The 24,984-nt window shown below is 42.1% G+C and overlaps 2 protein-coding genes across 4 annotated transcripts in view; one reads left to right on the forward strand and one right to left on the reverse strand.

Annotated features, from left to right (window-relative positions):
* Positions 1-10,788, reverse strand: part of LOC124150825 (protein spinster homolog 1-like) — a 44,145-nt gene extending 33,357 nt beyond the window's left edge. The window contains exon 1 of one of the 3 annotated variants that reach the window (XM_048401214.1): positions 9,499-10,788. In XM_048401214.1, the coding sequence (XP_048257171.1) occupies positions 9,499-10,306 (808 nt within the window). In that variant the 5' untranslated portion in view covers positions 10,307-10,788. The remainder of the gene's footprint in view (positions 1-9,498) is intronic. The other 2 variants (XM_048401212.1, XM_048401213.1) reach the window with 2 other exon arrangements.
* LOC124150824 (neurofibromin-like) overlaps positions 4,659-24,984 on the forward strand; it is a 113,220-nt gene continuing 92,894 nt past the window's right edge. The window contains exons 1-8 of the mRNA XM_048401210.1: positions 4,659-4,808; positions 7,705-7,848; positions 15,222-15,305; positions 16,655-16,723; positions 17,877-17,995; positions 20,428-20,534; positions 22,822-22,892; positions 24,200-24,275. Of these exons, the coding sequence (XP_048257167.1) occupies positions 4,749-4,808; positions 7,705-7,848; positions 15,222-15,305; positions 16,655-16,723; positions 17,877-17,995; positions 20,428-20,534; positions 22,822-22,892; positions 24,200-24,275 (730 nt within the window). The 5' untranslated portion in view covers positions 4,659-4,748. The remainder of the gene's footprint in view (positions 4,809-7,704; positions 7,849-15,221; positions 15,306-16,654; positions 16,724-17,876; positions 17,996-20,427; positions 20,535-22,821; positions 22,893-24,199; positions 24,276-24,984) is intronic.

Genomic DNA, 24,984 nt, shown 5'->3' on the forward strand with positions numbered 1-24,984 from the left:
AAACCAAGTCAAGAGAGCCTGACCACCCGATCCCGCTCGTCGCCTCTTACGACAAGCACAGTCGCCTTTTGCGGCAAGCATGGGTTGCTGAAGACCTATATTCTACCCCGGATCTTCACGGGTTGCTGTCATATATAAACTGCCGGGGAAAGAAAGTATACATCAAGGTTTGATCGTGGCTAAAATGAAACAAACAAGAAATGTTTTTTTGGTGGTGATGAATTTGATACGAGTATTATTAAAATTTAAGTTTAATATCACAATACACAGAACTGCATAATGTTCAATCTGTCTCAAAGCAAAGAGAGTAATATATGAAAATATCATCCTCTTGTGTCTAAACTCATATTTGCGTCATGCAGCAAACTTAGAAAAAAATCCCATAGGAGCTTTACGAGTAATCACAGACTGCCTGTCCCTCAAGAAAGAGTGGTTGAGTGAGTGAGTTGGGTTTAACGCCGCTTTTAACATTATTCCAGTTATATCACGGCGTGTCAGCTTTATGTGGGAGGAAAGCCCAAAGTGATGCAGGTCTCAGACGTTTACCACTTCGGTGAAACCCACGAGCACGGGTATGGTGCTGACAAACCTAGAAACATAATTGGGGCGAACCGGGATTCGAACCCACAATCATAGGTTTCTGTCGTGCCCTAGGAACATAAATCCGCACAGCGAATTGCGGCGCATTAGACGACTGGGCCACCTGTGCCCCCCCCCCCCCCCCCCCCCCCCCCAAGAGAATTAGTCCTTCGTCCAAACTGAATATCTGAATATACGGGGTGTTGTCTCAAACCTCGAGGAATCCATTGTGTTACCCTAACTGAACTTTTTGCCCGCTCCTTTTGAGTATGTACGACTGTCGACACCAAGCACTTTGTCCAGTTAGTCTCTAAGGCTCAGTCACACATTCAGGATTAGGGGCGGTCGGGTAGCCTAGTGGTTAAAGCGTTCGCTCGTCACGCCGAAGACCCGGGTTCGATTCCCGACATGGGTACAATGTGTGAAGCCCATTTCTGGTGTCCCCCGTCGTGATATTGCTGGAATATTGCTAAAAGCGGCGTAAAACCATACTCACTCACTCACTCACTCACTCAATCAGGATTGTTACTGCCGTCCTTGATAGGACCATTCCCGATTAAAATTTGTCAAAAGTCTGATCAAGATCCTTTGATTCGTGGCAGGATATTCACAAGCAATTAGATATTGTTTTGGAAGCGTCCCGATTCAGCCGTTTCCAAACGGATTCGTCCCGATTCTGCCGTTCTCAATCCAAATCTGATCCGGTACAGCAGAATCTGTCACGACATAGTCACGATTGTAATCCTACTAGACAAAATCGGCTGAGTTCCCCGAATGTTACGGGACTCACCATACTGTCGGGTGTGCTTGGCCGACCTCTCTGGACCTTTCCCGATCCGTAGGACTCTGTTACGAACGTATACGACTGCGTTCAGACAATGATAGGACATACCAGGTCATTGAGGATAGTAATCCGACTTTTTCACTTTTCGTGTCGCAGCGCTGTCTGATCTCAAACGGGAGCCATAATCGGCACTGTGTGAACCTGGCCTTATACTGGCCCTGAACACCTACGAATATCCGGGTTAGAATTCGTCTACAGCAACCCATGCTTGTCGTAGGAGGCGTCTAACGGGATCAAGTGGTCAGGCTCGCTGACTCGGTTGACGCATATCATTCCATCGGACGCGCAAGGATCGATGCTCATTATGTCAATCACTGCATTGTCCGGTCCACATTCGATTATTTACAGACCGCCGTCATATAGTTGGTATATTGCTGAGGCGGCGTTAAACAACTGACAAACAAATAAACAAACAAACAAACAAATAATATCCGAAAACTCCCAAGTAAGTCTTACAATTCCTTGTCTATATTTCTTTCGTTTTTCCCTTTCACTTTCTGGAATGAAGAGATTATCCTTTTTTATTATATTTAAAAAGACAATTGAAAAAAAAAATCTCTAACAATATTTTCATTTCAGAGACCACATAATCTTAGTCAAAACTTTGTTTTTTTTATGTGTTTTGACCCACCAAGGGGCTGAAATGTGTTTATAATACGGTTATAAGTAGTTAATGCTTTTGATTTTTGCCGCTTTAATTGACAAGAGTGATGAAATATCTGCTTCAGAAAAGTCTTCCCCAAAGTGGTATAACCGTCTGAGACCTGCATCACTTCGGGCTTTCCTCCCACATTAAGCTGACACGCCGTGATACAACTTGAATGCTGTTAAAAGCGGCGTTAAACCCAACACACTCACTCTATAAGAGCATTAAATGATATACGCTGCATGATCTTACTAGTTTGTGTGGCATCGTATACCCCGAAATGTCAATCGCTAATATTAAGTTTTTAATGCTAAAGTCTGTGAATGGATATGGTTTTGTGCCGCTTTTAGCAATATTATAATATCACGGCGGGGGACACCAGAAATAGGCTCACACATTGTACCCATGAGGAGAATCGAACCCAGGCCCTCGTGATAAGGAGCGAACACTTTAACCACTAGGCTAGGGGTTGCATTATTTCAGATACTTTACATGATAACGCACTCGGTCAAATCGGGGCGTTGGGGTAGCCGAGTGGTTAAAGCGTTCAGTCGTCACGCCGAAGACCCGGGTTCGAATCCCCAGATGGGTACAATGTGTGAAGCCCATATCTGGTGTCCCCTGCCGTGATATTGCTGGAATATTGCTAAAAGCGGCGTAAAATCATACTCACTCACTCTCGGCCAAATCACGTCTTCGTGACTTGGGTAATATGTGACCCCCAAACCCACCTCATCTTAAAATTCCTGCATACATATTTTATATGTATATTCTCATGTACCATCTTTGCTGATTCTGATTCGATAATGTCTCATCCACACAGACGGAAATTACAATGTCGAGACACCCGTGATTATCCGGGTTGATTTGGTCTTCAGCAACACATGCTTGTCGCAAGAGGCGACTAACGGGATCGGGTGGTCAGGCTCGCTGACGTGGTTGATGCATGCCATCGATCCTAATATCGTGGATTGATGCTCATGATATTAATCACGGGATTGTCTGGTCCAGACTCGATTATTTACAGTACGCCGTCATATAGCCCATGCTTGTCGTAAAAGGCAACTATGCTTGTCATAAGAGGCGACTAACGGAATCGGGTGGCCAGACTCGCTAACTTGGTTGATGCATGTTATCGTATCCAAATTTGCGAGGATCGGTGCTCACTTTGTCAATCACTGGATTGTCTGGTCCTATATGAGTTATTTACAAACCGCTGTCATATAGCTGAAATATTACTGAATGCGGCGTCAAACAAACAAACAAACAATGTCGAGACAAACTAGACCGTGAGTCGTCTGGTCTCTTAAAAGGATTTACAACTGCTTCAGTGTCATTTGTCTATGACTACATGCCTCGTGTGAATGAGTGAGGTGAGGTGAAATTTGGTTTAACGTCGCGTCCAAGATTATTGCACTTATATAGCGACGTGCATGCACGCGTGTGTGTGGCTGCTTGTACTAGTCCGGACTGATGCCGATTTATAGTGCTAGCTCACTGAGATACCATGCCGCAGTTTAACATGAATACCCCACTCAGACACAGTATACTGACTCCGAGCCGACCAGTCCTTGCTTTAGCCCCTTAATGCCGAGCGCCAGACAGGGTAACAACAAGTACCATCTTTTAACGTCTTTTGGTATGACGCGGCCGGGGATCGAACCCCGGACCTTCCGCTCTCCGGACGGACGCTCTACCACAAGACCACGGAGGCGGCTCATCGTGTGAATGAACGCCGGTTGAATGCAAATTGAAATCCGTGGGCTACGAGGAAGGGCCATTGAGTTCCGAATACACCATTCATATATATATATATATAAGTGTACATACATTATGAAGGGACTGAGTTAGTACCAATGATTCATAAATTTAATACAGATATTTTAAAGACGAAAAAATTAAATCCATTTTGTGAAAATTATAAATTTAAATAACTTCTTTAGAACAAAAAAACCTTGAAATTCAATCGTTGGCCACCAGTAGATATAAATATATTATCCACTTAGGGTTTGTAAGAGTTGGTACTTTTCATTCAACTCTCTAATTAAATTAAGAAAAAACTCCCAGTAATATATATATATATATATATGTTATCTAAATGTGTTAGTTATTTTTTTTGTTAAGGTTGTACATTAAATAAGCAAACAGAAAAAAAACAACGCTTTCCATACAAAACACGTTTAATATTGTTTACGTTTAACAGAGACCATATAGCGATATGTGGTCTCTGGTTTAAATGAAGTTTGAAATTCAGATGATAAAAGCACCACTCAAGGAGTACGAATATTTTCAAATTAATATAACACGACATGCGACTAGCCGTATATGTGATATCGTTTATTTATTAAATGGTCGGGGCTCATACATGATATATAGTTGGGAATATGTTACTTAGCAGAAATGTTTCGGGAAACAAGCGTTCGGGAAACATCGGCAAATCCCGTTATCAGATGAGTGAGGGGGCGGCTCGTAAACATCCAATGATGACCGCGGTGGTATCAAAACCGGGTCAGACTCGCTCTCGGTCAATGATGTCATAAATATGTTAGAAGGTGCGTTACCAAAAATGGAGTGAGGGTCTCGAGTGCGCATGCGCGCGATTTCATTAAAAATACGGAGGCATGATGGCCGCAATGTTAGCGAAGTGAAGACAAGCTTATACTGTATTTACCTTGAGCGATGGCCACGCAGAAACCGGGCGAATGGGTGCAGTCACTCATTGCTCGGTTTGACGCTCAGGTTAGTACCCGACACGTGCATATGACGATGCACAGATCGTGCGATCGTCAGTCAAGGGATGTAAGGCATCGTCGCTGAAATTTATGAATGAATTTTCCTCGGCACAGATGTCAACTGCGAGAATGTTATTTATGAAGATATGGGAATATGTTGACACCGCGTTTATTGTTAGATGTTTTTGGTTCTGTAACAACGCTATTACCTCTCTTGTGACTGACACACACACCTGTTTACTATTTAAGTCGTGTTTATTCGAGATAGACCTGTAAACGCTGTAAATAATAGAAAATAAACATACATAAGCTAGCTAGTGTCACTAATGTCCCTGTCAATTGGGAGACAATCGCCGAACATCGCAAAGGACCTGTTGCACTTTTGACTGTATCGGTTCTCCAATAGCATGTATTTTGTCGTGTCTATAGTATACACTTATATAAGCTATATGGTGTATACTTGTCAATCCCACATTATTATAATTCAAAAGGATTTTCACAAACCGACGTTTCATGCCTTTTTCATTATATTGTTGAATTTGGTTCTACTCCAAATAATAATTCGGATTTGGAGTTTTCAGGATAATATCCTGTCTATTCAAGCATGTTAGCAATGAATGTGAGTTGAGAGATAATATACATGTCGTGAATGCATGCACAATTTGCATCATGCTGCAAGTTCTACTATGTATGGGTTTAAAAAATGCATTTGTGTAGGTGGTGATAGGGGCTTGGCATTATATTGCATTGACTGGCACACCTGATTTGAGTTTATACAGGCAAGTCCATATTTGGCAGTGTACACCAATGTTTAAGTGGTTTATTATAAATCCTGTAAATCAGTGTAAATAATTTTAAATATCATATTTATTTGGAAATGTCGGTCTAGGAATGAGCATTATAAATCATGCTCTTTGTTAATATTATGAATATACATTTCACTTTGCAAAAGACTTATCGTATGCAGAGCTACTTAGTGCATTGTAGTTAATGTTAATAAGCTTAATATTTTCATTTCTGAATGGTATATATCTTTGTTCTTAACAGTCGTAAGACTGAATGGTGTTTGTAGGGACATTTGAAATTGAACTAAATAATTCTGTCACTATGTTAACTGTTAAAGTGCTTCTCAGGACTTCAGGACATGTAGAAAGAATAGGTTACAGAGTACAAATGGCTCAATAACTACAATGTGTTCAGTTACATTGTTGAATGTCATGAATATGGCACAATGTTGTTTATGACCCTGATATAAATAATATATACCATACAGGCTGTAAATACTTGATGGAAGACCTTGGATTTGGAAGTTATACTTTTTTTGTTAAATCAGCTGACATGACAGTAATACATGACAGGTCATTATTTAGCGCTTCAAAATGAGCATTCATTTACTCTCATACATTGTACCTTATTCCTTCTGACAAGTGCCCTTTCCTTTAATCCAAAGATAGGATATATCAAGACTTATTTAGAGGCTGATAGTCCAACCAAAGTGACCCAATGTCAACAAATTCCCAAAGTTGAATTAATAATTTCCCAATTCATGTTCATATACAGTCAAACACTGTTGTGACAAACTTGAAGGGACCTGCATAAATATTCCAAGTTACCCAAGGTTCGACACAATAATAATTTAATTATAAATAAAAAAGGTATACATAGGGACCATGCTTTTACTTTGAGACAGCGTAAGTTTGCAACATCAAAGTTCGACATAACAGTGTTTGAGTGACAGTCGAGTTCAGACAATACAGTGATCGACATCATGAGCATTGATCTACGCTTTTGAGATACGATGACATTCATCAACCGAGTCACCAAGCTTGACCACCCGATTCCATTAGTCGCCTCTTACAAGCACATTCGCCTCTTACGACAAACTTGTGTTGCTGATAACCAATTCTAACCTGGATATTCACATGTTGCGTATAACTCTACACAGTGTTACTATTTGGTTTTAGCCTCTGCAACCATTCAAGAGTTCCAGGTTAGATTTGGTCTCTAGTAGTAGTAACCTGTGCTTGTTGTAATAGGCAGCTTAAATAGATCTTGTGGTCATGGTGACTTCATTGATTGTGTGCCATTGTACGGTGACAGCATAAGACTTTGCTCATAACATCAACCACCACTTTGTCTAAACTAACTTGATTAATGGCATGGCTGGAATACTGATGAGTGTGGCTTTAAATAAGAAGATACACAACTCATTAAGGACTTGAATTAAGCCTATAGAGCTGTGTGGAACCCACCCTACCTGACGATTACTGTTGAGAAAATCATTATCTGAGATGGCAAAAATGATAAATTTTTGTGGATTAGAGAAGTTTCCCTGTATTTCTGTCCAGTGTTCAACATGATTTACTGCCATCCTTGAATTAAACCTGCTGTTGACACCTATGTCATGTAATGGATCTTGGTGATTTGGTTGCTTGCGTGTCATCGTACTCTGATGACATGGATCGTTGCTCGCAGTATCGATCCGTGGAATGTCTGGTCTATGCTAGATTATTTACAGGCTGCTGTCATACAGCTGGAATATGGCTGAGTGCGGCGTAAAACAACAAACAAGCAAAATGTGTAACATGTCTAATTATGCTGTTTGTTTCTGGGGGGCATGGGTGGCCCAGTCGTCTAAGGCGCCGCTATTCGCTGTGCAGAGTTGCGTCACTTGGGCACGCCGGAAACCTATGATTGTGGGTTCGAATCCCGATTTGCCCTGATTATGTTTCTAGGTTTGTCAGCACCATGCCCGTGCTCGTGGGTTTCACCGAAGTGGTAAATGTCTGAGACCTGCATCACTTCGGGCTTTCCTCCCACATTAAGCTGATACGCCGTGATATAACTGGAATACTGTAAAGCGGCATTAAACCCAACTTACTCACTGTTTGTTTCTGTTTCAGTTGCCTATCAAGACAGGATTACATACTACACAGTCTGTACAGAACGTCAAACAGAACAAGGAATGTTTGGTGAACGTCAGCAAGTACAAGTTCTCCCTGGTCATCAATGGCCTGACCAAGACACTGCAGTCCGTCTCTCAGATGGTCAGTTAGGGCTTTTGTCTCATGTCAACCCCATCACACTGTTTGCCCAAAACATTTAAGGCTACTGGCCAAACTTGGCTCTTATCATCATTTTCAGTCGATTTTAGTGTTATATGGACTAATATTCTGAGCTGACTTGGACCGCCTCCGTGGTCTAGTGGTAGAGCGTCCGCCCGGAGAGCGGAAGGTCCGGGGTTCGATCCCCGGCCGCGTCATACCAAAAGACGTTAAAAGATGGTACTTGTTACCCTGTCTGGCGCTCGCCATAAGGGGCTAAAACAAGGACTGTTGGCTCGGGGTCAGTATACTGTGTCTGAGTGGGGTATTCATGTTAAACTGCGGCATGGTATCTCAGTGAGCTAGCACTATAAATCGGCATCAGTCCGGACTTGTACAAACAGCCACACAAACACACACACGTACATGCAGGTCGCTATATAAGTGCAATAATCTTGGATGCGATGTTAAACCCCATTTCACCTCACCTGAGCTGACTTGACTGAGCAGAAATTTGCTAGACACAGGCTTGGGAATAGTGACTAAAGTCACAGACTGTCATTGGGAAGCCCAGTGTGCACTTTGGGTTAGAGTTGGTCGCAGCAACCTATGTTTAAATGGGTTGGTGGTTGGGCTTGATGACTTGTTTGTAGGACTGGGACTATACGCTAACTGTGTGATCCAATACGTATCACCATACCTTGTTAGATCTGATACATATCGCGATACCTTGCTTACGATCTGATATGTATTGCGATACTTGCATGTGCACTTATCTGTGGTGCGTAAGCCATCTTCTTCAAAGACGGGATTGCCAAAGACCTGGCACACTAATGATTAACAGTTGGCAGTGTCAGGTATGGCGCAATGGATGAAAATATTTACATTTTCACTACTCATTTCACTAGTAATTAGGGGGGCACGGGTGGCCCAGTCGTCTAAGGTGCCGCGATTCGCTGTGCAGAGTTGCGTCCCTTAGACACGCCAGAAACCTATGATTGTGGGTTCGAATCCCGGTTCGCCCCAATTATGTTTCAAGGTTTGTCAGCACCATACCCGTGCTCGTGGGTTTCACCGAAGTGATAAACGTGTGAGACCTGAATCATTTCGGGCTTTCCTCCCACATTAAGCTGAACGCCGTGATATAACTGGAATAATGTTAAAAGCGGCGTTAAACCCAACTCGCTCGCTCACTCACTAGTAATTAGTGTTTCATGTAACACTTATTCAAGAAAACATTTAAGGTAAGAATCTATACTTTATACCATGTTATACTTAGTATGCGACTGTGATACTTGTATCGAGAAGTAAAAAATAGCGATGCATCGGTTTATCGTCCCACCACTACTTGTTTGGTTGTGTGTCATGATACCCCAATGATGTGATGTGTTGCTCGTTGTATCAATCCCCTGCTGGTTGTCAGAGTGTTGACCAAATGGATCGGGTGGTCAAACTCGTGGCTCGGTTACATGCCATTGTACCCCAATGGCATGGATCGTTGCTCATGATATCAATCACTGGATTGTCTGGTCCAGATTTGATTATTTTCCGGCCACAAACATAAATCTGGAATATTGCTGAGTGCGTCTTAAACAACAAACAAATAAACATGATCTTCAAGATGATAAAGGATAATGTAAAGGCGGTACTCACTGATTTTGATGATTGCATTAATTTCGGTACCATTTGAGGGTTTGTGTGATGTAGGGTCTTGAAGCTGAAACCCACCCAGACCATCACCAAGGTCCACACTCTGGCCGTCAGGGGATGCATTTCGTTGGCTAGGAAGATAACCTATGTCATTTGAATGACACAAAATAGACCAATTTTCATCCGCTAGTTTTGCTCCATTGGTGCCTGTGGGAAGATGGATGTTTTCTTGGTCCCTGTTTGTAATGTCATCTGTGCCTTTTGACATGCCTGTTACATTTTCCCTGAAATTAGTTCCTCTTTCACCATTTGTGGAATCTCCTGTAACCATGGAAACACAGAACATGCCTTTGCCTTCTTCCTTCACTGAACCGTTTTGAAGGTTAGAACGTGAAACCATTCTGTTTGTGATTGTGAATGTATTATCATGATTATTGAAAGTATCCTGTAGTGACATGTTCGGCAGCACTGTCTCACCGTGGCTGCTGGGACTTATAAAAGCATTATTCCCATGGCTGGGTGTTTCTCTTGGGGTGTCTGCAGAGTCAGTCAACCCCCATGCTTCTGGCGAGGCATTTTGTGCAGGAGAATCGGCACCGCATGCACTGGTGCTTTCGGTTAAGTGTACGAGGTCATTGCAAATGTTGACGTTCTCATTGGTCTTTGCTAGTTCATAATGGCTGTTTTGGTTTGATAGTAGTTGGAACTTTAGTTCCTTGTCTTCAGGGGGAGATTCTGGAACTGTTTCATTGGAAGTATCGTACACTGGATTTGTTATTCCAAGAATAACATCACTGCTTTTGTCACTCATTTTTCTGTAGGCTGGATTTCTTTGTGGAATTAGTCAGTACTTGTGCAGGCTAATCCAAGTCGGTAATTGTAGAGGCTAGCTTTCTCAAATCAAGTCAGTATTTGTAGAGGCTAGCTTTCTCAATCCAAGTCGGTAATTGTAGGGGCTAGCTTACTCAATCCAAGTCAGTAATTGTAGAGGCTAGCTTTCTCAATCCAAGTTAGAAATTGTAGAGGCTGGTTTTCTCAATCCAAGTCAGTAATTGTAGAGGTTAGTTTTCTCAATCCAAGTTTTCTCAAAGTGCAATGAATGACTTCCAGGCTGACTATATCTTGTAGACAGCTACGACTGAACGTCTACCAACAGAGACCAGATCGGACTGTTGTGGCTTCAAACATGCTCCGACACAAATGAACATTACACTGAGGAGAAGGATAGTGACTAGGTTTACGTAATACTGAAAGTCTGACCATGCTGTGTAGGCCAATCCTTGGCCTTGTAAGATAAAGATAAAAATAACGAGTCCTGGATAACTACATCATGTGTACAAGGGTAGATGTTCTCAAGTACTTATATCTGTGCATCGGTGTTATCTCATAGTACGTGCAGCCAGTGGGTTAACTACATCAACTCAGTTGATACTGGTTGCTAACAATATTACCCTATTTTCTTGAGTATAGTGCGCACCCATGGATATTGCGCACCCCCCTCTAGCGGATTCAGTATTTTTCAAAAAAAATTTTTGAATATCAAGCGCAGAAAAAAAATACACCGTAGATCTACCCCTTCAGCGAATTTTGGTAAATGAACAGGTGACAAGAAACTTGGTCAGTACACATTCGAAATTTGAGATAAAAACGTTTAAATTGTATTTTTTGTTCTGCTAGGCATTGTTTTACATCGAGGGATTAAGATTATCTTGTGTATGTTCTTGTAAACTAAGCCGGAAACAGCAATCAGCTGTACACACGTTATCTAGGAATCTAGGTAAATAAGTTGTTTTGTTATATGGTACTTATGATGGTTATAATGTTATGCAAACATCTACATCTCTTTTTTAATATGTGTGCATTCGTCACATGTGTCAGTTATGAGTGGTTCAAGCCTCCTCCTGTTAAGTGGTATCTTTGTTGTGCTACTGATTGAGTTATTTCTGTTTAAACAATGCGGTCAGTCTGATAGCATTGACAACTAAGTGAAGTTGTTTACAGTAAAATTGTGGGAATGATAAGAGGGGTCAGGTTGTAGATCTATCAGGGAAGCACTTACATTACAATAGACCCGTGAAGATCAGCGGTAGAATAGGTCTTCGGCAACCCATACTTGGCGTAAAAGGCAACTATGCTTGTCGTAAGAGGTGACTAACGGGATCGGGTGGTCAGGCTCGCTGACTTGGTTGATGCATGTCATCGATCCCAATTGGGTGGATCGATGTGCATGATGTCAATCACTGGATTGTCTGGTCCAGACTCGATTATTTACAGACCGCATATAGCTGGAATATTGCTGAGTGCAGCATTAAATAGCGAACCAACCAACCTTATCTCGATGTTTGATTGGTCGGTAAAATATTACTGAAAAGCAAGGGCAGGTAATTTGAAGTCACAAGAACTGCGGGAAAGGATTCAGGGGATTGTGTGTGGAGAAATGGGGGATGTTGAGGAGCTGACAGTGATGACATCTAGACATATGCCACCATGGCTGTTCCCATAAGCCAGTTCCAAGCTACACCTTCATCAACTAACCCCTGCAAATTTCAACCCTGACATTTGCTTCCCGGATGAATCCCATCAAGCATAGTTCCCATCCTACCGGGACTTCACGTATTTAAGCCCTGGGCCTAATTAAGGAAAATAGCACTTTCTCATTTAAAATATTTAATCCGAAATTAAGCCCAGGGCTCAATTTCGGACGCTCACACTTTCTTACCAAAATGTAGGGGATGACCTTTGCAGAAAAATAGTTGTTTTAGCTGTGAAAATATTATACATGGCGTTAACATTTGAACAGGAAGTAACCTCATGGATTGCTAAACTTGAACTTGCACTCATCATGCTCATTGAAGGTATATTTAGATTTGCCATGTGTAGTGCATCGCCAGGTATTACCTTTCGAAGGGGCTAAGGTATTAGTTTGAGGAAGATCACTCCAAAATTGGTATCAGAATTTCAACCCATGGACCTAAACACAGAAATATTTTCCTTTTTTAAGCCCATGAGCTTAATTCCGCGTGGGGCTAAATTAGGGAAGTCCAGGTTCATCAGCCATCTGGCACTTCCGACTCGAAACTTACCCGGATATGTTTGTTATTCCCAATCTAGGAATATTCCCAATTTCCTCATTTGCTGCTTAGTAGGGGTGTCACGATACAGATACCTCACGATACGATACTTATCTCTATTTTGAGATCACGATATGAAACTTATCTCAATACAGCAATAGTGACTTTTTATGGGTAAATTTAGAAGCAAACTTTTTAATCACATATCACATTTACAATTATGTTTTCTAATCACTATCAGCAGATTATTTTGTAAAATAATAATCTTTAAAAAAGGCTGATTCTGTTTATTCAAACAAGTGTCAGACACTAACAAGTTTTCGTATGTGTCAAATTTAGAAAATACGATGACAAACTCAATCGATACGCGAACAAATCGATACCGATTTCAATTAAATTTCTATTCGATATAAATTCACATGTATCTTATATCGTGTCATGATAATTATCTACAGATGCATCGGTACAATCAATGAATCGTGACATCCCAAGCGTAGTACAATTCACACCTTCACAATTACATCTTGCCAATACGAATGTAAGATTGTAACATGCATGACAGTACAGTGTAATAATGTGCAAGACCCATGTAACATGTACTATATGATACAGACAATGTTATGATCTATGCAATATACTGTATAATAAAGACATCTATGTGCATCTATGATATATATACCCTGTATAATAAAGAGTCGAAACCATTGTTATGATCCGGGGGATGTAAGTCTGTATAATACATGGCACAAACAGTTGTATACTCAGTCCTGTATATATATTGTATAACAGTGTTTAACTCTACCATGTCTACATGCTCTATATAATGTGTATACTCAATAACGCAGAGTTTGTTATTGGTTATGCTTAGAGATTGGTATTGGAGGTTTGAAGTGTATCACAATATTTTACAATGCACTCGGCTAAATTGCGATACATATCACAATATATTGTATGATTCAAAGTTTTGAATTCAGCAATTTGAAACACCTGTGTATGAATTGAAGTTCATGAATGGAACAAACAAGATGCTTCAACAACATAATGTTTACTAATTCAAAAAATTCGCACGAATACATGCTCTGGGTATTTGGTTCTTAACATTAAACACTTGATAAAAATGTGAAATATCCCGATATACCGAGCATTAAAAAATGATATTGTGATATGTATCGTGGAGCGATTGAACCTCAATAAACCGATATACCAGTAATACCTCGCACCCTTAGTTATTCTCCATATTGTATGGTTTGAAGACATGTTAAGCATGAATAGATGGCTGGAAAAGACAGCTGGAACGCAACTTGCTTTGCGGAGAAAACAAAAGTATGACATGGCAAGTGCTGTCAGAGCATGTGCAAAATGAGGCAAATCGGAGTCACTTGAGTTAAGGTCAGACCCGGGGTAGAATAGGTCTTCAGCAACCTATGCTTGCCGTAAAAGGCGACTATGCTTGCCGTAAAATGCAACTTTGCTTGTCGTCTGAGACGACTAACGGGATCAGGTGGTCAGGCTCGCTGACTTGGTTGATGCATGTCATTGATCTCAATTGCATGTATCGATGATCATGATGTCCTCCACTGGATTGTCTGGTCCAGACTTGATTATTTACAGACCAATGTCATATAGCTGGAATATTGCTGAGTGAGGCGTTAAACAGCAAACAAACAAACAATAATAAGTTAAGGTCAGATTGGCATGATATGGCATCGCAATATGACGTACATTCAACAGATTTGTTCTGTAGCTTGTAAAGGTAGGGTGTAGGTAGAACACATTCATTTAGATAGGTCGTTGCAATAGGGCGCACCATAGCTAGCTACAATAGAGCTAGACTACTGATTAACTTCTAGGTTTGATTGCAGCAAATAGACTTTGAAAATCATATTTAGTTCAGATTTACGTTTCTTTAGCTTTTCAATAAGATATTCATGTTTAGTTCCCCACATTTATTATATGAATTACTTCGTCAATATCAAGAGAGTCACGCTTAGTTACCCTGCATACAACAGAAAGGGAAATTCACATTTTAGTTTATATTCCACTACGCAACACAGTGATGATCACTACAGAACTGGCTTTCGGGTCCCATTTATCTTACAATGAGTTGGACCTGTGAAGATCCTGGGTTAGAATAGGTCCCCAGCAACCTATGCCGGTCGTAAGAGTTGATGAAGTCGAGCGTAGAGACTTGGTTGATAGTGTGTCCTTGTTCCCTGATTGTATAGGTCGTGACTCACAATATTGGTCACTGGGCTGCCATCATATAGCTGGAATATTGCTGAGTGGGGATGTAAACAAACAAGTAAAACAGAACTCTTGTCATTAGGATTTCTAACATTAGGATTTTACCTGTAAAGATCCAGGTGAGAATTGGTCTTCAGCAACCCATGCTTGCATATTCTTTTCATAAGAGGCGACTAACGGGATCAGGTGGTCAGGCTCGCTGATTTGGTTGATGCATGTCATCGTATCCCAATTGCGTGGATCGATGCTCATGTTATCAATCACTGGATAGCGCATAAATCTGTGCTTCTATCATTTTCTGCCACTAGCACCACACTTTCACTTCAAATAAACCACAATCTCTTCTGTCACATAACAGTTTACAGTGCAGGTTATATACAAGTGTGACAGTTGATGCCTCTTGTTTTACAGAGAATCTACCACCCAGAGGCGGAGCGGAGTCACTATGAGTCCCAGCTTATTATCCTGGACACTCTCAAGCAGGTGCTCAACTCGGTGAGTACACTCGCACTCAGCAGTTTCTGGACTCCTTGAATCACTGATAGTGTTAAACTGTGGAGAGGTGGGGTTAAAATAGGTCCCCAGTTCCCATGTGTGTAGAAGCTAAGTACATTGAAGATCGGCTAGTTTGTGGCTTGGCAGACTGTGTCGTCATAATCCAATGACGTGGATTGATGCTCATGACTTCCACCACTATTTTTTCAGAGACAGGCATAAGAGCAGAAAAGAGATGTTGTTTCATTTATTTATGTTTTGAGTGTATATCCCTTTAATGCTTATTTTTGATGATGTGAGACAAGACTCACTAGAATTATAGCCATTAGTTCCTAGTGAGTGTTAGCAGATATTGATAGCCTGCTAATAATGCCTACAGGGCTAGTAAAATGGAAGAGGAGACTAGTTCTATTCGATACTGGGGCGGTGGGGTAGCCTTCTGGTTAAAGTGTTCGCTGTCATGCCCAAAACCTGGGTTCGATTCCCGACATAGGTACGATGTGTGAAGCCAATTTCTGGTGTCCCCTGCCGTGATATTGCTGGAATATTGCTAAAAACGGCGTAAAACCATACTCACTCACTCTATTCGATACCTCAATCTTGCAGATTACTTTATTTAATCTCCTTAGCGAAGAGGATGTCTCTAGTGATATTATTAAACGCTTTACAAGGCTGCCCCCCTAAAAAAAATTTGAAAGAAACAAATGAAATGACTTTTGACTTGTTTAACTTTGTTTTGTCGACTCTATTTTACAATTAGCCTAGTCACGTGAAATGTAGTTACCAATAAGATTTAGTCACCACTGTTGAATGTGAATAATATGGACAAAAATCTCTACAACAAATAAAACCATGTTATTTTCTTGTTTTGTTTTATAATCATACTTCCATGACACTGTGACCTATGAGTTTAACCAAAGTGTTAAACGTCTAAGACCTGCAGCACTTCTGGCTATCCTCCAAAATGAAGCTGACACGCCATGATATAACTGGAAGACCGTTCAAAGCGGCGCGAAACCTCACTCACTTACTCAACCACTTACTCAACCACTTAACCACTCACTCAACCACTCACTCAACCATCCACTCACTCAACCACTCACTCACTCAACCACTCACTCATTCACTCACTCAACCACTCACTCAACCACTTAACCACTCACTCACTCAACCACTCACTCAACCACTCACTCAACCACTCACTCAACCACTCACTCAACCACTCACTCACTCAACCACTCACTCACTCAACCACTCACTCAACCACTCACTCAACCACTCACTCACTCACTCATGCAGCTTAATGAGCAAATCTCTGTGACTGATTGTGTCTTACTCTGTATTGACAGCAACCAAAGGACACGTCCCGCCTTGATGAAGCTATGTATGTGAAGCTGCTTCTGCCAGAGATATGTAAGGTGAGGCCATAGTCAAGAGGCCATCTTCTTAATCAAGGTGATCGACACATGTATGGCTGTGCGGAGTTATGTCCCTTTGGTGTTCAAAGACTTACAGGTCATGGGTCCAATGCCAATTTCATCCTAATTGTAATCCTTAAATACTGTCGGAAATGATAGAAAAATGCTTTTTGCCCGTTAAAACAAGAGAGAATGTTTCACAGAGTGTTGCTATTGAAATATTGAGTAACTACCAATTTACCTACCTGTAGTTTGAAAAATTTCAGTCACAAGGAGTCCTATCGTCAATTTTACAGTAGAAAAATTCAAACAAGTTCAGATTTATTTCAAAGTCCAATGAGGAAAGTCTGAAACAGACTATAGAAATATGTGCAAACAACTTTGTTAATCCTAATGATCATCATAATAATAATACACCGGAATACATGGCTGGTGTGAGGTCATACGGCTATAGGCTGTTTCATGCATGCATGGCAACACAAATATTTAGTTTATCATCATTTTACCTGTAAAAATACCTCCTATGTTAATCACAGTGTCATTTAAGATTTATTTTATTTTCATATACCGTACTTGACGTAATAAGCGCCCCGTTCTTTTAAGTGCCCACTGCGATATTTGCTAATATATTGGCTAGTGAACAATCCCAATTAGTACCCCTTCTGATTGATCAATGTACACAAGACTTATTTATTCGTGTATCATACGCACTCGTGTGTTATATGCACCCTTAATTAAATTCTGGAAAAATGTATCTGTTGTATATAAACATTTCAGGCTGTCAGCATAAACCACAAAATTTAAGATTTTTCAACTCTGTTTTTTTTTTCACCAAATTAATATTCTTATAAGAGCCCCCTATTTCAAATTTTGAGAGCGCCCTGGGCGCTTATTCAACGAATACGGTATGCCATTTTCATGGCCCTATGTTTCATATTTATTTAATGAAGCAAGAAAAGCATTTTTCTGGTATTTCCGACAGTACTATGGCATACCCATGCTCATGAATGCACCTAAGTGTTGACCCCTTTCAAAGTTGAGGAGGATCTGGCTGGAATGCTCCTGAAACCTAGGTCACAATCTTTGCTGGAATATTGCTCTGGGTAGTGTTCACCAGCAAACACTGTAACTCAATGCTCCGTTTGTGTTCCAGTTCTTGAACCAGCAGAGTGACACGCCAGTGATGATGCAGCTCAAGAAGTTGGCGTCTGAGGTCCTGTTTGCCCTCAGTCTCAACAACTTCACTGCCGTCTTCAGCCGCATCTCAGCAAGGTGCGTGTAACATAAGAATATCCTTATTATCCCCCGCCACGAAGTGGAAGTTGGATGTAGGAATGAGTGCTCTTCATCCATCACGTTTTGTTTCCGGAGCAGAACTCAAAAACCAGAAGAGAAATCTTAACCAAACTTGGCACATAGATAGATCTAGTGGTGAACTGGTGCCTTTTGATAGTTTGGGATTTTAAAAAAAAAGTTTTTCAAGTTTTCATAGCGACGGCTTTGACTTACCGTATATCGCTGTGTATAAGGCGAGTTTTTCGTACCTAAAATGAGGGGGCTAAGAAGGGGGGGGTCGTCTTATACACGGAGTCGAAGATCTCACATTTTTTTTCACTGGCGATGTCAACCGGCGTCCGATAGCCAGCCCAGCATTTGACAATAAAACTTCGCATTTCGTCCTAAATAACTGTTCCAATAACTATTTCCATACATAAACATGATTTGTATCTCTTTTCCTTGAATAAAGTTTAATAATTTCTGCAAATAAAGTTGAAATGACCCTCGCCTCGATGCAGATTGTCAAACCACCTGACACGGTAAAACAATCAACATCCGTGAGTAGAGAGCCGGAAGTACCGGTAAGCATTTGCATATTGCACATGTGACCTAACATGTGATAACCGGTGAAGCTGAAATCAATTCCCGCTGTTTTTACAGTTGTATTAACAAGTGTTGGAGACCGTGTGTACAAGTGATTGGAATAAACACGCTGAATGTGAAGCAAACATAAGCCTAGTTAGTTACAACATAGTTAATTGGCGATTAAATTACTCACCATTGTCTCTTATATGTTATTACTTCATAAATGAATTTTATTTTACGGGCACCAATTGGTGTCGTACCGTGTAAACACAAAATGGCGACGTGTGCTGGAGTTACACACGCGACCTATCATTGTAGAAAAAAAACAACAACGCAAGATAAACATATTTTTATTGCATATATAAGGTTTGTGTGCGCACTTGTGATGTCCGTGTGCGAAATACGCTACCGTCGGAAAGCGCACGTTAAATCTTCTATATCAGTCAGACTTGTGATGTGTTTCAATCCAGGTCGCCTTATACACGGAGTATAGAATTTTGGGTTGATTTTGAAGGCGTGTACAGGGGGGTCGTCTTATACGTGGGGTCACCTTATACACAGCGATATACGGTACACTAAAAATGGACGTAGTGCTCCTTTCCAGAACAGATCTTGAAAACCGTACAATATTTCTTGTCTTGCACACAACCGGACATGTCATATTGGCAGGGGATATGAGTATTTCATGCTTGTTTTGTTCTTTCTTTTAGGATTGTTATTATTGATTTTCGTTGTTATATTATAACTGTAAATCTGGGAGATTGTTGACCCCTAGCCTAAAATGCAACTCAATATCAATGTGACTCCCCCACCCCATCCCCAGTGAATGATACAAATCAATCAAATCATATCCAATCAAACAGCAAATAGCACTGCTTATTAGCGCTGAGTGGAGCACTTCCGTAAATACAATAAACAGCGTTTTCCTAAAAACATCACACAGTTGAAATGTTTACCCTGCTGACTGGCATTAAGGAAGTTCAAAGGCAATAAAATAACTGAACCAACAACAGTTCACTGATTGGTATGAGGAGAAGGCGTCAAGAACCTTGACAAGAGTGGGTAGAACGCTTGACCCCAGCAGTGATAACTCACCGGATGCCCATTGTGTAATTCCTATTCTTTGAATGACATTGTTATATACTTGTTACAACTGCAGCTCAATAAACCAGTTGTGTTTATATTCAAGTTGGTATTTCCGCTTTCCAAAGTGTGCAGTGAGGACGTCTTATTGTTGATATTCATTTGAAGATATAAATACAAAGTTAGTTTATGCGAGCAAAGACCGTTAGCACTTTTCGCATTTAATTCACGCTCGCGTTAATTTCAAGATTAACAGTGTTTGAATCATTGAATGTAACAGTCCCCACCATTACAGGATATAGTGACCCCTGGTGAAAAATGAAGGGATCTGGAAAAGCTGCACTAGTTCACAGGTTTTCCAACTACAACAAAATGAACTCAGTGTCAACTCATTGTGGGTTAATTGTTTGATGGGCATTTCTTTGAAGTTGACGAATGACAACGTAGACACATTTTATGGATAGCAACTTCTTTACTTACTGTAAAGGCGATGTTTGGTATTGATCCTTATACCGTTGTCTGGACTAACAGTCTTGCTTAGAAGCATTTCACTGCATGGGTGTATGACAAGTTTCTTGAAACATCATGGACACCATTTCAATGGTCAAAATGAAGAAGGGTCTTTCGGTTCGTTGAGGTCTTCGATGGTATTAGGGTCATGACAAGGACCCTTCGTGAGTGCATACAGTGTAAACGTTCTAACTGCGAGTTGTACTATGTTTGCTTGTTCCCCATCTTCATTCAATGTATGTTTTCAGACTGGTGACTCTGTCGACCTGCAATGAAGACCCCTCAGATCTCACTGACCTGGAGCTCATCCAGCACATGAACATGGACCTGGCCAGACTCAGCAAACTGCTCAATGGTGAGGGCTGCACTGTGTTTGGTGTGTGGGTTGGGGGGTGAAAGGGGGGTGGGGCTTGATGCTGTACTGTGTGAAGGGGAAGGGGGGTGATACTGTACTGTGTTAGGGGGAGGGGGGCAGTGGGGGTGATGCTGTACTGTGTTAGGGTGGGGCCATTGGGGGTGATGCTGTACTGTGTTAGGGGGAGGAGGGCAGTGGGGTGATGCTGTACTGTGTTAGGGTGGGGCCATTGGGGGTGATGCTGTACTGTGTTAGGGGGAGGGGGCAGTGGGGTGATGCTGTACCGTGTTAGGGGGGTGGGGTGATGCTGTACTGTGTTAGGGTGGCGCCAGTGGGGGTGATGCTGTACTGTGTTAGGGTGGCGCCAGTGGGGTGATGCTGTACTGTGTTAGAGTGGGGGTGTTGCTGTACTGTGTTAGGGGGGATGGCAGTGGGGTGATGCTGTACTGTGTTAGGGGGGTGGGGTGATGCTGTACTGTGTTAGAGTGGGATGGCAGTGGGGTGATGCTGTACTGTGTTAGGGGGGTGGGGTGATGCTGTACTGTGTTAGGGTGGGGGCAGTGGGGTGATGCTGTACTGTGTTAGGGGGGTGGGGTGATGCTGTACTGTGTTAGGGGGGATGGCAGTGGGGTGATGCTGTACTGTGTTAGGGTTGGGGCAGTGGGGGTGATGCTGTACTGTGTTAGAGTGGGGGTGATGCTGTACTGTGTTAGGGTGGGGGTGATGCTGTACTGTGTTAGAGTGGGGGTGTTGCTGTACTGTGTTAGGGGGGATGGCAGTGGGGTGATGCTGTACTGTGTTAGAGTGGGGGTGATGCTGTACTGTGTTAGGGTTGGGGCAGTGGGGGTGATGCTGTACTGTGTTAGGGTGGCGCCAGTGGGGGTGATGCTGTACTGTGTTAGGGTTGGGGCAGTGGGGTGATGCTGTACTGTGTTAGAGTGGGGGTGTTGCTGTACTGTGTTAGGGTGGCGCCAGTGGGGGTGATGCTGTACTGTGTTAGGGTTGGGGCAGTGGGGTGATGCTGTACTGTGTTAGAGTGGGGGTGTTGCTGTACTGTGTTAGGGTTGGGGCAGTGGGGTGATGCTGTACTGTGTTAGAGTGGGGGTGATGCTGTACTGTGTTAGGGTTGGGGCAGTGGGGGTGATGCTGTACTGTGTTAGTGGGGTGGGGTGTTGCTGTACTGTGTTAGGGTGGGGGTGATGCTGTACTGTGTTAGGGTGGGTGGGGTGATTCTGTACTATGTTAGGGTGGGGGCAGTGGGGGTGTTGCTGTACTGTGTTAGGGGGGCAGTGGGAATGATGCTGTACTGTGTTAGGGGGGTGGGGTGTTGCTGTACTGTGTTAGAGTGGGGGTGATGCTGTACTGTGTTAGGGTTGGGGCAGTGGGGGTGATGCTGTACTGTGTTAGTGGGGTGGGGTGTTGCTGTACTGTGTTAGGGTGGGGGTGATGCTGTACTGTGTTAGGGTGGGTGGGGTGATTCTGTACTATGTTAGGGTGGGGGCAGTGGGGGTGTTGCTGTACTGTGTTAGGGGGGCAGTGGGAATGATGCTGTACTGTGTTAGGGGGGTGGGGTGTTGCTGTACTGTGTTAGGGTGGGGGCAGTGGGGGTGATGCTGTACTGTGTTAGGGGGATGGGGTGTAGGGTGGGGGCAGTTGGGGTGATGCTGTACTGTGTTAGGGGGAGGGCAGTGGGGGTGATGCTGTACTGTGTTAGGGGGAAGGGGTGGGGGTGATGCTGTACTGTGTTAGGGGGAGGGCGGTGGGGTTTATACGATACACAGCTTTTCCATTGAATGAGAGGTCGGTCACACGACTGCAGAACTGATGCTCATGGATGCATGAACGACACATTTTGATGTTCATACATTTTTTCACGAGACTGTATTCGTAACAGCTGATTGACTACTTCCACATTGCTGGGGGAACCTCTGGGAATTCTCTAGCAAGAAGAAATACAGAAGCGTTGTTTCTGATCATTTAGACTCTTTAATCATGCACTAAGCAGTTTAGCTTATATTGGGATAAGCGAGAGACTGCATGCCTAACTCCGAATCACAATGAGAGGGATGGAGTTGGAGGGGGACAGTGAGTGTATGATGAGGGGAGAATGTGTGTATGAGTGAGGTTTCAGTTGATATTCTCAGAATGGTAGTGCTGTGTATCCCTGGTAATAAAATCTCGTTCTTAGCTCTGCTGGTATGGCATGTCAATGTGCTGAAACCAAGGGTTGCCATTCTGCTTAGTCAGGGCTTTTGCTGTTGGCTGTTATTGTTGCTGTTTGTTACAGAAGTTGTGTCAAAGTTCAAGTCCCTCAAGTCGAGACAGGTGCTCATCACGCTGGGCCAGAACCTGGAGAAGGTGAGTAGTCTCCAGGATAATAGTAGCATGTTAATGTCTCAAGGGAGATAACCCATACCAGAGTCAAGTGATCTGTGGTATCACAAAGCAGTTATCATTTGGCACTGAAAATTATTAAAGCAAAATATTGACATTTTCTTTTTAATGCTATTGTTATAAATTAAGGGTCCAGGGTGCTGTTGTACAAAGCGATCTTAGCGCAAAGGTGATCGTAACTCCCATACCTTAACATAGACTTACGACAGTCGTAGCGCTAAGGTTGTTTTGTACAACGGCACCCTGGATTCCACTTGATTTTATCCTCTGTGGAACACCTGAGTATCTAAGTTTCAAATTAGTGCTAGTTTTCCGATTAGGATCACATCATGTACATTTGTTTGTGTGTTGTATTACTCCGCACATCTTTGGTTCCCAAAGAAATATCCTTTTATCAGTTCCTAACTTGGATGCTCAGTGAATGTCCTTTTACCCAAGACACAGTGTGCATACTCTTCCATAGTTCTTGTGTTTGTTGTTAGTTCATTGCTGCACATAGCAATATTCCAGCTATATGACAGCGGTCTGTAAATAATCGAGTCTGGAACAGACAAACCAGTGATTGACATCATGAGCATCGATCCACACAATTGGGGTACGATGACATGGATCAACCAAGTCACTGAGCCTAATCACCCGATCCCGTTAGTTGCCTCTTACAACAAGTATACTAATAAATGTAAAGATGTTTTTATCACTGGTTGAAATAAGTAAAGTTGTTTCATGATCACTAAAATATTGAATTTTTTTTTTTTAATATTGCTGCATACTTGTGGAACATTTTTTAACATTATGGGATTTTCCTGGATTTTTCCTTTGGGCACTTAGTGATGATTTTTGCGGGTACCATGAAAATATGAGTACCAGGGTTACCACTGTACCACCAACTAATAACGTATGATACATCTATGAAGAAATCAGACATTGTATGTTGTTGTTTGTTTTACGCCGCACTCATCAATATTCCAGCTATATGACGGCGGTCTGTAAATAATCAAGTCTGGACCAGACAATCCAGTGATTAGTATCATGAGCATTGATCCACGAAATTGGGATCGATGTCATGCATCAACCAAGTCAGCGAGCCTGACCACCCGATGCCGTTAGTCGCCTCTTACAACAAGCATAGTCACCTTTTACGGCAAGCATGTGTTGCTGAAGACCTGTTCTACCCTGGATCTTCACGGGTCTATTTTGTGTCTGATCATTCCACATGTTGTCTCTGTTATTGTTATCCTTGAGGTCCCTGCACGTTCTGCTGTATGTTACAGGCGGTGTGGAACTGGATGGACAACTACCCTCATGAGTTCACAGACCTGCAGAAGAGGCCCAACGATGAGCTGCAGGGTATGTCTGTTGGACTCACATGGAATTGCATCTGCTAACAATATTATCCTCTGGCAATTTTATTTTAGTATTTCTTTCTTATATGATTTTGAACATGTATGAAAATGCTGATAAATTAACTACTGTTTATGTTTAAATATATTTACCATCAGTTGCAGCCATTGGGTAGTGATGGCCCCTTCTTTTGGGGCATCAGTTTTTGGCCTGTACAGCTAATGGATCTTTATGTTTAACAGGAGTGGGGTAGCCTAGTAGGTAAAATATTGGCTCGTCAAGGTCCCAGGTTTGATTCCTCATATGCGTCCAACTTGTTTTTAGTTATGTTAATCCTATACAGCTAATGAATCTAAATCATTGGCAGCAGGATAGACTTGGAGTTAAAACATTGCCTCTTAACACCGAGTCCTCAGGTTCAGTTCCTTGTTAGGGAACAATCTAGGTTCATTTCCTCGTTAGGGAACAATCTAGGTTCAGTTCCTCGTTAGGGAACAATCTAGGTTCAGTTCCTCGATAGGGAACAATCTAGGTTCAGTTCCTCGATAGGGAACAATCTAGGTTCAGTTCCTTGTTAGGGAACAATCTAGGTTCAGTTCCTCGTTAGGGAACAATCTAGGTTCAGTTCCTCGATAGGGAACAATCTAGGTTCATTTCCTTGTTAGGGAACAATCTAGGTTCAGTTCCTTGTTAGGGAACAATCTAGGTTCAGTTC

The sequence above is a fragment of the Haliotis rufescens genome, unplaced genomic scaffold (genome assembly GCF_023055435.1).
Source record: "Haliotis rufescens isolate VD_foot unplaced genomic scaffold, xgHalRufe1.0.p SCAF_21, whole genome shotgun sequence".
NCBI lineage: Eukaryota > Metazoa > Mollusca > Gastropoda > Lepetellida > Haliotidae > Haliotis > Haliotis rufescens.